Consider the following 14,449-nt stretch of genomic DNA (forward strand, 5'->3'; position numbering starts at 1 on the left):
TCAGAGCTGCTGTTCTAGAAATCTGACCAATCAGATTTAAGAATTTAAGAAACTGAAACACTAGCAGCCATGTAGCTAGAGGAAGACGAAACTCAAATTGCCGATACTCAAGAAGTCATGGAACAAATCAGGAAATAAAACGGAAGACTTACACACGAGTTCCAATAACATTTATTACTGCTCCTACTTCAAAACCCAGACTGGGAGTTATGATCGGGGAAGACATTGTTTCTCTTTTCTTGTCTTTCGTGAATATTTCATAACCTTACAGCAGGGTGCCTGCACAACAGTTGCCTCTGCTGTTGCATGAGAACAATCTAGAAAGGCCTTTGAAGAGGAGTTTAAGGCAGAAATTTTGGATGAGTAAACAGCAGATCTGAGTCTGCGCTCGCTTGCTGCTGAGATGTGAATATATATAATGCAAGGCATGAAACGTTCACTTTAATCAACAGTTAAACAATTACAGTACTTATTCTGTAGCGGAAAAGTGTTGGGAAACACCGGAACTGGAGACTCCTTCCATCCATTTTCTGTACCCGCTTTATTCCTAATTAGGGTCACGGGGATCTGCTGGAGCCTATCCCAGCACACATTGGGCGAAAGGCAGGGGTACACCCTGGACAGGTCACCAGTTCATCACAGGGTGATATAGACTGACAACTACACACACATTCATGGGCAATTTAATGTATCAACCTAACGTACATGTTTTTGGACTGTGGGAGGAAACCAGAGTAAACCCACACAGGGGGAGAACATGCAAACTCCACACAGAAAGGACCCTGCCTGTTTGAACCCAGGATTCAAACCCCGGACCTTCTTGCTGTGAGGTAACAGTGCTAACCACTAAGCCACCATGCTCCCCGACTCTGGTCTTTCATACCAGTCCCTGAGAATGAGTTTTTAATATTTTGATTTAGCGTGACTATAGAGCGACTGGTTTTGAATTAGAACACAAGAACCTTCTGAAAAAATCAGAATTCAATAACAATATGGAATTTTGTGTGTTTTTGATTGCCTTCGTGTCATCTGAATTGTTCGAGACAAAACATTCACCAAATATCGTGTCTGAAAATTACACTTCTGTCTACGCTTCCTGTCAGGATTGATGCCGTCCCTATTGCCCACTTGAAGAATCTCAATGACTAAACTGTAATTCCTTTGCATTAAGGGTTCATTGTTACACCGAACTCTTTGTCCTTGACTGACTCTGACGCTGTTTGTTCTGTGTCTCATTCGCGCTCTTCGTTATCATTCAGGAGCTTCCTGCTTCATGAAAGACATGTCATTATTCCGTCAGCAAACATGACTTTAATCAAAAGAACTGTGATGTTGACCTCTGGGCTAATTGGAAAATATAATTTCACTTCAAAAAGACTTCTGATCTGACCCATTAGACATCAAACATCAGGCATTCTTGTTACGTGCCTTGTTAGAACAATTGAGGACTTGGTTATTGAATGCGGGAGAAGAAAATGATTAAAAGTACCTTCAGGATACAAGATAAAATGGGGGTGAGGGAGAAAGCGATCATTACGTATGTGGGGAAAATGTCTAGTGTACTTTCTTGGGAAAATGAGGACATGCTGTCCTTCATGCGATACTCTTGCGTATAAGCCACGCCCCAAAAATGTCGAGTTATATAAAATTCCTTGCTTAAGCAACGAACATGACATCGGAATTTACGAGCCTTGTTTTTCCAGTGAAAGTAAGCCATTTTATAGCATAACTTACGCCTCCTGGTGTGAGCTGGAAGTATTTCAGTCACTTTAGTTAAAAAAGATTAAGTATTATTTCTTAAAACTTGATTATTACGGATCCGAAGCATTAATAAATCAAATACAACGATCCAATCAGAAGCTTTCTTTTAAACTGTTTTCTTTAACATGGAGGACAGCAGGTCCTAAAATATGGTCCACTTCCTGGACCTTTGTTTCTTCTCTTATTACAGCTACAGTTCATCCTTACAATAGGACAAAAAGAATTGATTGTTTTTCACTCGAGATGCTTTTCAGTGTTATACGTTTTCTCTACCACACTAAATAAATAGCATTTTTACATCCCCCCCCCCCCAAGTGTGATTTCTTTTCTCTATGGTTTGAAATCTTCTCTACTAATCAGAGATAAATAAAACAGAAAATCTATTAAAACCCTCTCCTCTGATTCTATAAAAGTTATAAATATTCCTACGGCTCCGTAGTACTGATACGGATGTTTTTGTTCAGCTACAGGATCGTTGCAGACACGTTGTCCGAGATACATCGTGCAAACCTTCAGAACCACTGCATGGGGACTGAAGACTCTCTTCATCCTGTAAAAGCTTTCCAGATCCCTAGAAATTATTCATTTGTCTCCTCACATCAAACAGTGTGAGCATTTGAGCCCTTTTTTTTTTACTCTTCCTACTTTAAAATAAGCCATAAAAAATTCATGTTACTTATTTTTGGAAATAACATTTTTATCCAGCTTGTATGCGACTTGTGCAAAAGTTTGTACCCCCTTTGTGTTTTTAATGCATCAGAATTTAATTAACTTACTAGGCTACAATTGACTTATCACTCAAAAACTGTGCACAGAACTAACTGGAATATTTTCTTTTATGAGGGTGCAAACTTTTGCACTTACTAATTAAAATCATTTCTGACTGTGAAACAATTGCTGTAATATTTAGGCTGGGTTTTGTAATGGATTTTCAGTGAGGAATGAAAAATAAATGAATTCATGTGTCGTAGATAAACTGTAAAATGAACGGGGGGGGGGGGGTACAAACTTTTGCCCCTTAACATTTGCACTTGAGCATTTTGATCAATGTAGGCATTACAGAAATAAGCTATAATGTTACGATTAAAGAGTATTTAGCATCAAGGGTTTTTTTTAATAGATATTTATAAATATTATTCTTTGCATATATTAGTTCAAAGTTATATTAGCTTGTCATGGCATCCTAAAATAAAAAAACATCCACATAAAACATCCAGCTAGATTTATTCTTGAAATATTGAAAGCTATGTTTTACATAAGAGATGCTGGGGAGATGAGAGAGGCAGAGACAGAGGCAGAGGTTCGGTGTCAGGTGCCGTGTGGACGCAGAGCTCAGGAGTGGCAGCAGGGAATCGCCTTGAAATCCCAGATAAGCTGAACTGCAGCTTCACAAAGCTGAGTGAGTGAGAGGGAGGGAGGGATGGAGGGAAGGAGGATGTGCGTAAAAGCGACACACCATCTGCTGCTGTGGAACAACGACACCCGAGGCACCGAACCCGACCCCAAAACAACAAGATTCCTGACCACTGGGGTATTCCCAGAATATCACACACCCTCCAGGATAAATATATTTATGGGGCTGTTTTAAAGATTCATAGACGTGAGTAAAGAGTAAAATACTTCAGGACGTCTTGTTATCAAAAATGGTCTGAGTGTTTTATTTATTCCTTGTGCACCACAACACTGTTCTACACACTTTTATCCATTTATAGCTACACTTAATGTTGTGGAACTTCCACAAAGCGAGTTAGTTCTTGTTATCACTTATATTATTATTTTGAAGCCTTTTAAAGATAAAAACACAAATTGTGACTCGTACAAAAAGTAATGCAAAAACACTGACACTGGAGACTCGTTCCAATTATTATGCACTTTGTTCTTTGTTAAATAACAGCATGCTTATTTAAATCTGTTTAGTTTCAATCGTAGATATTTATATTATTTATATACTAGTCGTCTGTAAATGATCGGTTTCTACAGGAACGATAACGTATGCTGAAGTTCGTCGTGTCCCTTCACTGTGTTACAAAAGAAAAGAACTAATTCAGATCGAAACCCTTGAACCGAATCTGACCTTCTTCCTCATTTCATCTGCCACAGTAAACACTAGAACTAATACACAAACCACCCGTAGAATTTTTACTCCTTGCAATTTCACATTAGAGCAGTTTTCTGGGTGTGGTGAAACAGAAATGTGACACATCATTCATCTCATTCACTCCAAATTCACCAGCATGACTACCTTCTTAGCTCTGTGGTTTCTTTGTAAAGAAGCCGTTCCAAACATGAAAAGAATCCAATTTCCATCAAGGTAATCTGAGCCACAATCAGAAACAGCTTCAAACGAGAGAATGAGGAAGTGTGATGGTCTATAGCAGGGTAAGCTCAAACAAGGCCAGGAAATAGAGTTTGAAATAGACTTAAATGTAAATATTTGTTATTAACCTGTTTTCATTTTATATAGTTCATTACAGTTACTGTTTTCCTGACTCTCCTCCAGTGAGTGATCTCTTATGCAAGCCTGTATCTCTGTATGACCAATCACTGATCATCATTATTCCTAATTAACCAATCACTGTTCATCATTATTCACCAAGAACCAATCACTGATCATAATTATTCCCTAAAAGATGATTATTAATTAACCAATCAATAATCATCATTATTCCCAAAGAAATAATCGCTGATCAACATTATTCCTAATTAACCAATCACTGATCATCATTAATCCCTAAAGGCCAATCACTGATCATCATTATTCCCAAAGAGCCAATCACTAATCAACTTTTTCCCAACTAACCCAACACTGATCATTATTATTCCCAAAAAACAATCACTGATCATTATTATTCCTAATCAACTAATTACTGATTATCATTGTTGCCAACTAACCAATCACTAATCATCATTATTCCCAAAGAACCAATCACTGATCAACATCTTTCCCTAAAAACAATCTCTGACCATCATTATTCCCTAAAAACAATCAATTATCATCATTATTCCCAAACAACCAATCACTGTTCATCATTATTCCTAATTAACCAATCACTAATCATCATTTTTCCCTAAAAACGATCACTAATCATCATTATTCTCAACTAACCAATCACTGATCATTATTATATCCAAAAAACAACCACTGATCATTATTATTCCTAATTGACCAATCACTGATCAACATTTTCCCAACTAACCAATCACTTATCATCATTATTCCCAAAAACAATCAATTATCATCATTATTCCCAAAAACAATCAATTATCATCATTATTCCTAAACAACCAATCACTGTTCATCATTATTCCTAATTAACCCATCACTAATCATCATTTTTCCCTAAAAACGATCACTAATCATCATTATTCTCAACTAACCAATCACTGATCATCATTATTCCTAAAGAAACAATTCCTGATCATCCTTATTCCTAATTAACCAATCACTGATCATCATTATTTCCAAAGAACCAATCACTGACCACTTTTGTTCCCAACCACCAATCACTGATAGCCGCTGCTTGTCCGGTCCCTGGTCTTCTTCTCACAATTTACAGTAATAAAATTGTGTTATTTTATCCACACTTGTTCCTTTCATTTACTCAATTATTTTGTTGTTTATTCTGATGAAAGCCTGAGTGTCTTCAAAGACATTGTTCCTTCTTCGTGTAACCCATCTGATATGCAAATAGTCATGACGTTTCAGCCATTATGCAGGTTGGACCATGACGTCATCCGGCGAGTTCTCTGACCAAACATCGGCTACTTTTCCCCCTGTAAAGAGTTGGCAACACTAGTTAAGAAAATTTGTCCGCCCAATCTGGCAACCTGTTTTATAACCAATAGCGCGCGCGAGCAGGAGGAGTACTTATAGCGGTGAGATTTAAACGGTTGCCATAGCGATGCGCGGTGTAGCCAGTCGCGCGCTCTGACCGGAGCGATGCCGCCGATCCCGGGTCCGAGTGCTCAGGGATGATCCGCGTGCAGGGTGGCCGTGCAGGGTGAAGCGCAGGATGCCTGGTCTGGAGCTCTTGCTGATTGTAGCCGTGTGTCTGGTTCCTGTGGAGGAGTGCAGGAGTTACAGCGCAGCGCGTGAGAAACGCTGGACCGGAGCTGAGACCGAGAAGCGGGGAGTGTGAGTGCTGCTTTTTAATTTCAACACTAAATGAAGCGCGAGACTGGTTTAAGAAGTCTAAGAGGAGCGGGCATTTAGGTCTGAGCTCGCTGCTGTAAAGTGGATTGTTCCTGTTAGGGCGAAAATCTGTCCATTGTTTTTAAGAATAATTTAATGGCACGTTTGTTTGTTGTTGTCATTAATGATGATGATGATGATGATGACGGTCTTGCAACTAACGATACTAAAGGATGGGGGTTATGACTATGATAATAGTGATAATAAGTTGGTATCTGATGATGATGATGATGATGATGATGCTACAGATGTGTGATTATAATATTAGTGATAATAAGTTGGTATCTGATGATGATGATGATGATAATGATTGGGAGAAAGAGGAGGAGGATGCTACAGATTTTAAAAAAGACAAGAATGGTAATTATGATCATTATAATTAGGATCATTGTGGTAGTCAGTTTGCTATTTGGTGATGATGATGATGATGATGATGATGGTCAATACTAAATACGTACAAAGGTTTTCATAGAAATGCAGTTTAGTTTTAATGATTTTCATCGGATCAGTGATTATTATTAAGATAATAGTGATGATACCTGATGCTGCTGCTGATGATGATGATGATGAGGATGATGATGAGGGTGATGATGAGAGTGATGATGCTACAGATGTGAAATGGCAAGAATGCCGATTGTGCTCATTACAATCAGGATCATTTTAGTGGTCAGTTTGCTATTTAGTGATGTTGGCATGAAGATAGCGGTGGGGATGATGATGATGAAGACGATGATGAGGGTGATGATGCTACAGATGTAAAATGACAAGAATGCTGATTATGCTCATTATAATCAGGATCATTATAGTGGTCAGTTTGCTATTTAGTGATGATGGCATGATGATGGGATGATGATGGGATGATGATGATGATGTTGATGATGAGGGTGATGATGCTACAGATGTAAAATGACAAGAATGCTGATTGTGATCATTATAATCAGGATCAATATAGTGGTCATTTGCTATTTAGTTGATGAGGATGATGATTATGATTATGATGATGATGACGATGAGATAAGAGTGATGATTATGATTATGATGATGATGACGATGAGATAAGAGTGATGATGATGATGATGATGATGATGACGATGAGATAAGAGTGATGATTATGATGATGATGATGATGATGACGATGAGATAAGAGTGATGATGATGATGATGATGACAATGAGATAAGAGTGATGATGATGATGATGATGATGACAATGAGATAAGAGTGATGATGATGATGATAATGTTGATGATGACGACGATGAGATAAGAATGATGATGATGATGATGATGATAATGACGATGAGATAAGAGTGATGATGATGATAATGACGATGAGACAAGAGTGATGATGATGATGATGATGATAATGACGATGAGATAAGAGTGATGATGATGATGATGATGACAGTGAGATAAGAGTGATGATGATGATGATGATGATGATGATGATGACGACGACGATGAGATAAGAATGATGATGATGATGATGATGATGATGATGATGATGATGATGATGATGATGCGACAAGAGTGGTGATGATGATGATGATGATGATGATGACAGTGAGATAAGAGTGATGATGATGATGATGACGATGAGATAAGAGTGATGATGATGATGATGATGATGATGATGACAGTGAGATAAGAGTGATGATGATGATGATGATGATGATGATGACGACGACGATGAGATAAGAATGATGATGATGATGATGATGATGATGATGATGATGATGAGACAAGAGTGATGATGATGATGATGATGATGATGATGATGACGACGATGAGATAAGGATGATGATGATGACGATGAGACAAGAGTGATGATGATGATGATGATGACAGTGAGATAAGAGTGATGATGATGATGACGACGATGAGATAAGGATGATGATGATGATGATGACGATGAGACAAGAGTGATGATGATGATGATGATGATGATGATGACAGTGAGACAAGAGTGATGATGATGATGATGATGATGATGATGACAGTGAGATAAGAGTGATGATGATGATGATGATGATGATGACGATGAGATAAGAGTGATGATGATGATGATGATGACAATGAGATAATAGTGATGATGACAATGATAAAAGAGTGATGATGATGATGATGATGATGATGATGATGATGATGAGATAAGAGTGAGGATGATGATGATGATGATGATGATGAGATAAGAGTGATGATGATGATGATGATGATGAGATAAGAGTGATGATGATGATGATGATGATGATGAGATAAGAGTGATGATGATGATGAGAAGAGTGATGATGATGATAATGATGATGATGAGATAAGAGTGATGATGATGATGAGATAAGAGTGATGATGATGATGATGATGATGATGAGATAAGAGTGATGATGATGATAATGATGATGATGATGATGATGATGATGAGATAAGAGTGATGATGATGAGATAAGAGTGATGATGATGATGATGATGATGATGAGATAAGAGTGATGATGATGATGATGATGATGATGAGATAAGAGTGATGATGATGATGATGAGATAAGAGTGATGATGATGATAATGATGATGATGATGATGATGATGATGATGAGATAAGAGTGATGATGATGAGATAAGAGTGATGATGATGATGATGATGATGAGATAAGAGTGATGATGATGATGATGATGATGATGACAAGAGTGATGATGATGATGAGATAAGAGTGATGATGATGATAATGATGATGATGAGATAAGATTGAGGATGATGATGATGATGATGAGATAAGAGTGAGGATGATGATGATGATGATGATGAGATAAGAGTGAGGATGATGATGATGATGATGATGATGAGATTGATGATGCTACTTATATAAAATGACAAGAATGGTTATTATGATCATCAAAATCAGAATCATCATCATGGTCAGCTTGGTGGTTGCATTTTGCTGATGATGATGGTGATGATGATGATGATGATGATGATGTTGATGTTGATGATGATGATTTAAAAAAAAAAGCTTTGATGAGATTGCTGATTGTGATGACCGTTATTAAGATCACTGTGAAAATTAGTAGCCTGAGTGTGCTATTTGATTTTGATGATAATGATGATGATGATGATGATGATGATGATGATGATGATGAATGTGCAGAAGGAGGATTTTTGTGCTAAAAATGGGGATGATAAGTATAATAAGGATGAGGGTAAAAATATTATTATTATTATTATTATTATTATTATTATTATTATTATTATTATTATTATTATTATTATCATTATTATCCTTTTGTAAACCAGCCATCCCCCAACCCTTAACACCCTGTTCTCTTTTCCAATATGACTCAGCTTTACCCTTAATGAAAGGGAAAAGGCCAGGGCACAATTAACATGACCCAGACATCCGGCACACACAGCCATGGAGTCATACACACTGTGCACATGCTGTGTCCAGCCACTCCTCACACACCACACACCGGCCACGTGTCTCGCGCACGTTTCCTCCATCTGGTACTTAGTACTGAGATGACACAACATCCAACTAAAGCCACTATCACAGAATATAATCTCCTGCATGGAGGACATCAGCACAAGGGCTGAGAAGAAAAGCTTATTATGGACAGCAGAAATCCATTCTCACATTGCTGTGGTGTCACAGTCAGTCTGGAACTCTGTGATAAAGAAAGCGAAATGATGAGATATAGTGAGTAGAAATGGTAGAGTGGAACTCTTCATAAATTGTCCAGAGGTGTAGTATTATGGAGTGTTAAAAATCCAGCATGCATAATGCATAACAAGTACTTTAAAGGCTGGTTCTGATCTCAGCAGGATTACAAGACAAAAAAAAATCCAAAATGTCCAATATAATTCTTTAAAAAAAAATCAAATAAGGTTCTACATGAAAAATAAAAATTCCAGTAGAATTTTTTTAAAACGAAAATACATTTTTCCTATTAAAATCAAAGTTCCTATTAACATCATTTGAATTTTAATGGCTATAAACCAGTCCTTTATTCCTCTACTCTATGCTTTGTCTTAAAAAATATACTGAATTTAAGGAATCATATTCTGAATCACTGAATCACATTCTGAATCACTGAATCACATTCTGAATCACTGAATCGTATTCTGAATCACTGAATCACATCCTGAATCACATTCTGAATCACTGAATCACATTCTGAATCACTGAATCGTATTCTGAATCACTGAATCACATCCTGAATCACATTCTGAATCACTGAATCGTATTCTGAATCACTGAATCACATCCTGAATCACTGAATCACATTCTGAATCACTGAATCGTATTCTGAATCACTGAATCACATTCTGAATCACTGAATCACATTCCGATTATCATTTCTCCTCTAGCCCTCTGGCGAAGAAGCCTCCAGATGTGACCAAATCCAGGAAGGTAAAAACAGAGCAGCTGCTCAGAGTGGATGATCATGACTTCACCATGAGACCAGCTTTTGGAGGTGAGGTCATTAAAGTTTACTTTTTACTAATTAGTTAAATAGATTCCTGGAAATAGTTACGCATTTACATGATTTAGTCCATTTGTAAACTCTGGAAATGGACATCAGTTATTTACTCTAATGAGTTATCCCCAAGTATTTGCCCCTTAGACTTACGCTAAAGATTATTCCCATTACTTTCACCAATATTTATCCTAATCATTGTTGTTCTTTCGGCTGCCCCCTGTTCAGGGTCGCAACAGCAGATCATTTGGTCCACAAGATTTGACTTAACACAGGTCCTACACCTGATGCCCAACCCTGCCATTTTATCCTGGCTTGGAACTGGCACTGAGTGTTAACTCTTCAGTAGCTGGGTTAGCTCTTTACTTGGGATTCGAACCCAAGCCATGTCAATGAGAGCGCTGGATTCTGCCAGTGGACCTCTCCGGTTCTTTACTCCCATTTCTTCCACTCAACATAGTGAGAAAATCCCTTACCATAGTACATGGTCTGCATTCCCACAGTGATCTGGTCAGATACATGGAGGGTCAGTTAAACCAAAAACAGGTGACCATGGTCTGTTCAGCCAGGATGTGCATCTGAGCAACAACAGTTCCATAGTACTATATAGTTGCATATTATATCGCATCTGCTTCAATGTCATCCAACAGTGGAAAGACATACAGCTGTAGATTTGGGCAGCTGTGTTGCCAGAAGGTCCTGAAAACAGTTGGCTGTCTGTTTGCAAACAGACTCGGTTGGCAGCTATTAAGGACAGAAGTAGCGTCTGACCATTTCCAGAGCTTGTTCGCCCACTTTTAACTTTAATCATTAGCAACTTTAGTGACCATGGTGTCGGTTGTTGGTGTCACACTAATACAGTATGTGCAAAACTTCTGGAATTTTGCACCATTACCCATACAGCTTTTATTTGGAGAATGATTTCAAGAGTTGGTTGGATATAAAAAGTCTACACACAACCAGTTACGATTACTGGGTTTTATGATGACAAAAATTTTCCAATCAATATAATAACCTGGTTGCACACACTTTATCATTCCCTCCTGATATACTGCAATCATGGAAATGAACACAAACTTAAGCATGTGGCATTTGGTAGGTTAGTGGTTAAGGTGTTGGGCTCCTGATTGAAAGGTTGTGAGTTTCAATCTCAGGTCCATTAAACTGGGCCCCTGTGCAAGGCTCTTAACCCTCAGTTTTATATTAAAAAAAAATGGTATCAATCGTAGGTCGCTCTGGATAAAGATGTCTGGCAAATGCCTGAAATGAAAATAAAAAATATATTAGGACTTGTTGTAGTTCCTGCATTTAACCACTAGGTGCTAAGTGGATTCCATTAACTATGAAAGCTGAATACACTCTCTTCAGGATCTTTGAAATTATGCGATTTTCAGAGGAGCTTGCGATTTTTTAAAATGGCCATAGCATGTTTTGTTTTTTCCCGCAGATTTGGGTGCGTCATGTGACGTCGTCAGAAAAGGCTTTAATTCACATGCCGTTGCCGTTCTAAAAGGCTGATCAGCCAGATATATTCTCTTCCCGCCTCAACAATGTGGCAAAGGAGCTTAGCTTTTCCTTCTGGCACGGCGGCTGTAAAATCATCAAACTCCTTTGTGACCTGGCACAACAAAGAGCTTTTTTTTGTCCCAAAGTATATTAGGAAATTCCCAACAAGTCAAGAACTTCTCACAAGTCGAGTTTATGAGATTAATTACTCTGCATCTGTTGCACCCTTCTGCACGTCAGTTAACATAACAGTTTTGACGAGTGCCATGTTTTGTCACGTTGTTTCACAGAGTTTTCTTTTCATTTACATGCATCACCTACAGGATCAAAGTGGATCTTTTTTTTTCCCCCAAAGTAAAGTTCTCCCGATTCTGACAAAAATAGAAACCTTTATAATCCAGTTTCTCACTCTGACACAGAGAAGCCATCTTTTTGATGTTTCTTTGGCGCAGCAGTGTGTTACTTGCTTGCGTGTGTGTGATTCTCTCTGACAGTGTGTACCTTGTGGAATAGCATCACCCTCCGCGGGGGGCCACACAGAAGGGGATTAAGATAGCCCAAACACTGGAACGCATTCATCCAACATTCGGGCTGCCAGTGAATCCACAGATCTGCTGGAAGTCTGTCACTGGTTTACTACTGTGACCAGCTGAGCATGCTGGGAATTCACAGTATGGTTTGATGTTATCGGAGGACAGATAAAATGTTTACTGTGTAGTTTTCCGTTAATGCTTTTATGGTATAAAGATTGTAGAGTTATTAGCGTTGGTTCTTGTAGAACATCTTACAGGAATCAGGGGTAAGCGGTTAAGGCACTGGGTTGTTGATCGGGAGGTCAGGGTTCAAGCCCCAGCACTGCCAAGCTGCCACTGTCGAACAAGGCTCTTTACCCTCTCTGCTCCATCATAGCTGCCCCTGTGCAAGCTGGGACATGCGAAGAAAAGAATTCCACTCATGTGTGGCGATAATAAAGGCTTCGTTGTAATCTACGCCCAACTACCAAATGGCGCTTTAAGGTCATGGCTAATCCTCAGACTTAGAAGTTTCTTGTAAATGGAGAGCACAACATCACGCCATAGCAGTATGGATTTCGTCCTGTCATGGATTACATGCATGTGGGATTAGTGGACATTTTATGATGGACAGATTATGTTAGAGTTGCTGGTGCATGTATTTTTTTTTTTTTAAATATCAGATTATGTTTAATAATATATGGGTCATTGCATTAAAAATAAATAATTAAGAGTTTGTATAGACATATTGTATAGTGTTTAGGTCAGGCATTTTTAGCAAAGAATAGTTCCTTTCCACTTAAATAAATCTGGAGCTTTTCCTGCACGGACACGTCAGTGCTGATATACAGCGTGCAGCTGTTAGAAGTGACAGCTGAAGTGTGCACTTGTTCCTCCATGCTTTTTTCCGGTTAAAGATTTAAGCAGCAGTTCTTTGATGAGTTTGCCCATCTGGATGCAATGCTGAACTGTAGCTCATCACGAGATTGAGCTGTGGATTAGCACAAGCAGCGTTAGCAATTAGCACATGTCCTCCCACTCGAACAAGCCCACGAGGCTGCGCATGTTCGGTTTTAAGTTTAGAGCTGAATGAGATATGGGACAAATCCAGCCAAGGGCACTTTCAGACACAGACAGGCATGTAGCAGGGAGTTGATTAGTTTGAGCTCATCGATTTCGCTCACGAGCCGAGTTCCTGCTTAGCCCGATTCGTCCGATATCAAGCTGAAATGGTACATGACATGGAAAAGAAATGGTTTTGGGTGTAGCTGCTGACAAATTAGCTCAGATTTTAGGATTATGTGAGTCACGTTAAAAAAAAAAATCAATGTTTCTTATATCTTTTTTATAGTGGTTAAGAAGTGCAAAACAAAATAACAAATTATAATAAATCCGAATAAACAAAATAAGAAATCTAACAACAAAATAACAAAAAAAAAAAACGAAATAATAAATCCGAAAACGCAATAAGAAATCTAAAAACAAAATAAAAATTAAGAAAAAAATCAGAAACAAATAACAAATCCAAAACAAAATTTTAAAAAATGGAAACAAAATAAATAAAAATCCAAAACAAAATAACAAAACAAAAACAAAATAACAAATCAGAAAAAAAAAACAAATAAAAAAATATGATAAATCCAAAAAGAAAATAACAAGAAATATAAAAACTATGCTAAATCCAAAACCAAAATAACAAATAAAATAAATAAATAAATAAATAAATAAATAAAATAACAAATCAGTAAAAAACAAATAAAAGATATGATGAATCCAAAAATAAAATAACAAATAAAAAATAAAAACTATGATCAATTCAAAACAAAAACAACAAATAAAATAAATAAATAAATAAAAAAGATAAATCCAAAAACAAAATAACAAATAAAAAAACAAACAAATAAAAAAATATGACAAATCCAAAAACAAAATAACAAATCAGAAAACACAATAACAAAACCAAAAACAGTGACAGATGTCTTGTCCAATCAGCAGTAAGAATTCCATCTGCAAA

At 37.5% G+C, this 14,449-nt stretch overlaps 1 protein-coding gene across 1 annotated transcript in view; it reads left to right on the plus strand.

The window, feature by feature from the left end:
- The first annotated feature begins 5,481 nt into the window (after positions 1 to 5,481).
- The window catches only part of gabrr2a (gamma-aminobutyric acid type A receptor subunit rho2a), a 30,284-nt gene continuing 21,316 nt past the window's right edge, over positions 5,482 to 14,449 (plus strand). Inside the window, exons 1-2 of the mRNA XM_058398390.1 lie at positions 5,482 to 5,896; positions 10,308 to 10,414. Coding sequence (XP_058254373.1) covers positions 5,775 to 5,896; positions 10,308 to 10,414 — 229 coding nt within the window. The 5' untranslated portion in view covers positions 5,482 to 5,774. The remainder of the gene's footprint in view (positions 5,897 to 10,307; positions 10,415 to 14,449) is intronic.

Source organism: Hemibagrus wyckioides, linkage group LG09 (assembly GCF_019097595.1).
Source record: "Hemibagrus wyckioides isolate EC202008001 linkage group LG09, SWU_Hwy_1.0, whole genome shotgun sequence".
Lineage (NCBI taxonomy): Eukaryota > Metazoa > Chordata > Actinopteri > Siluriformes > Bagridae > Hemibagrus > Hemibagrus wyckioides.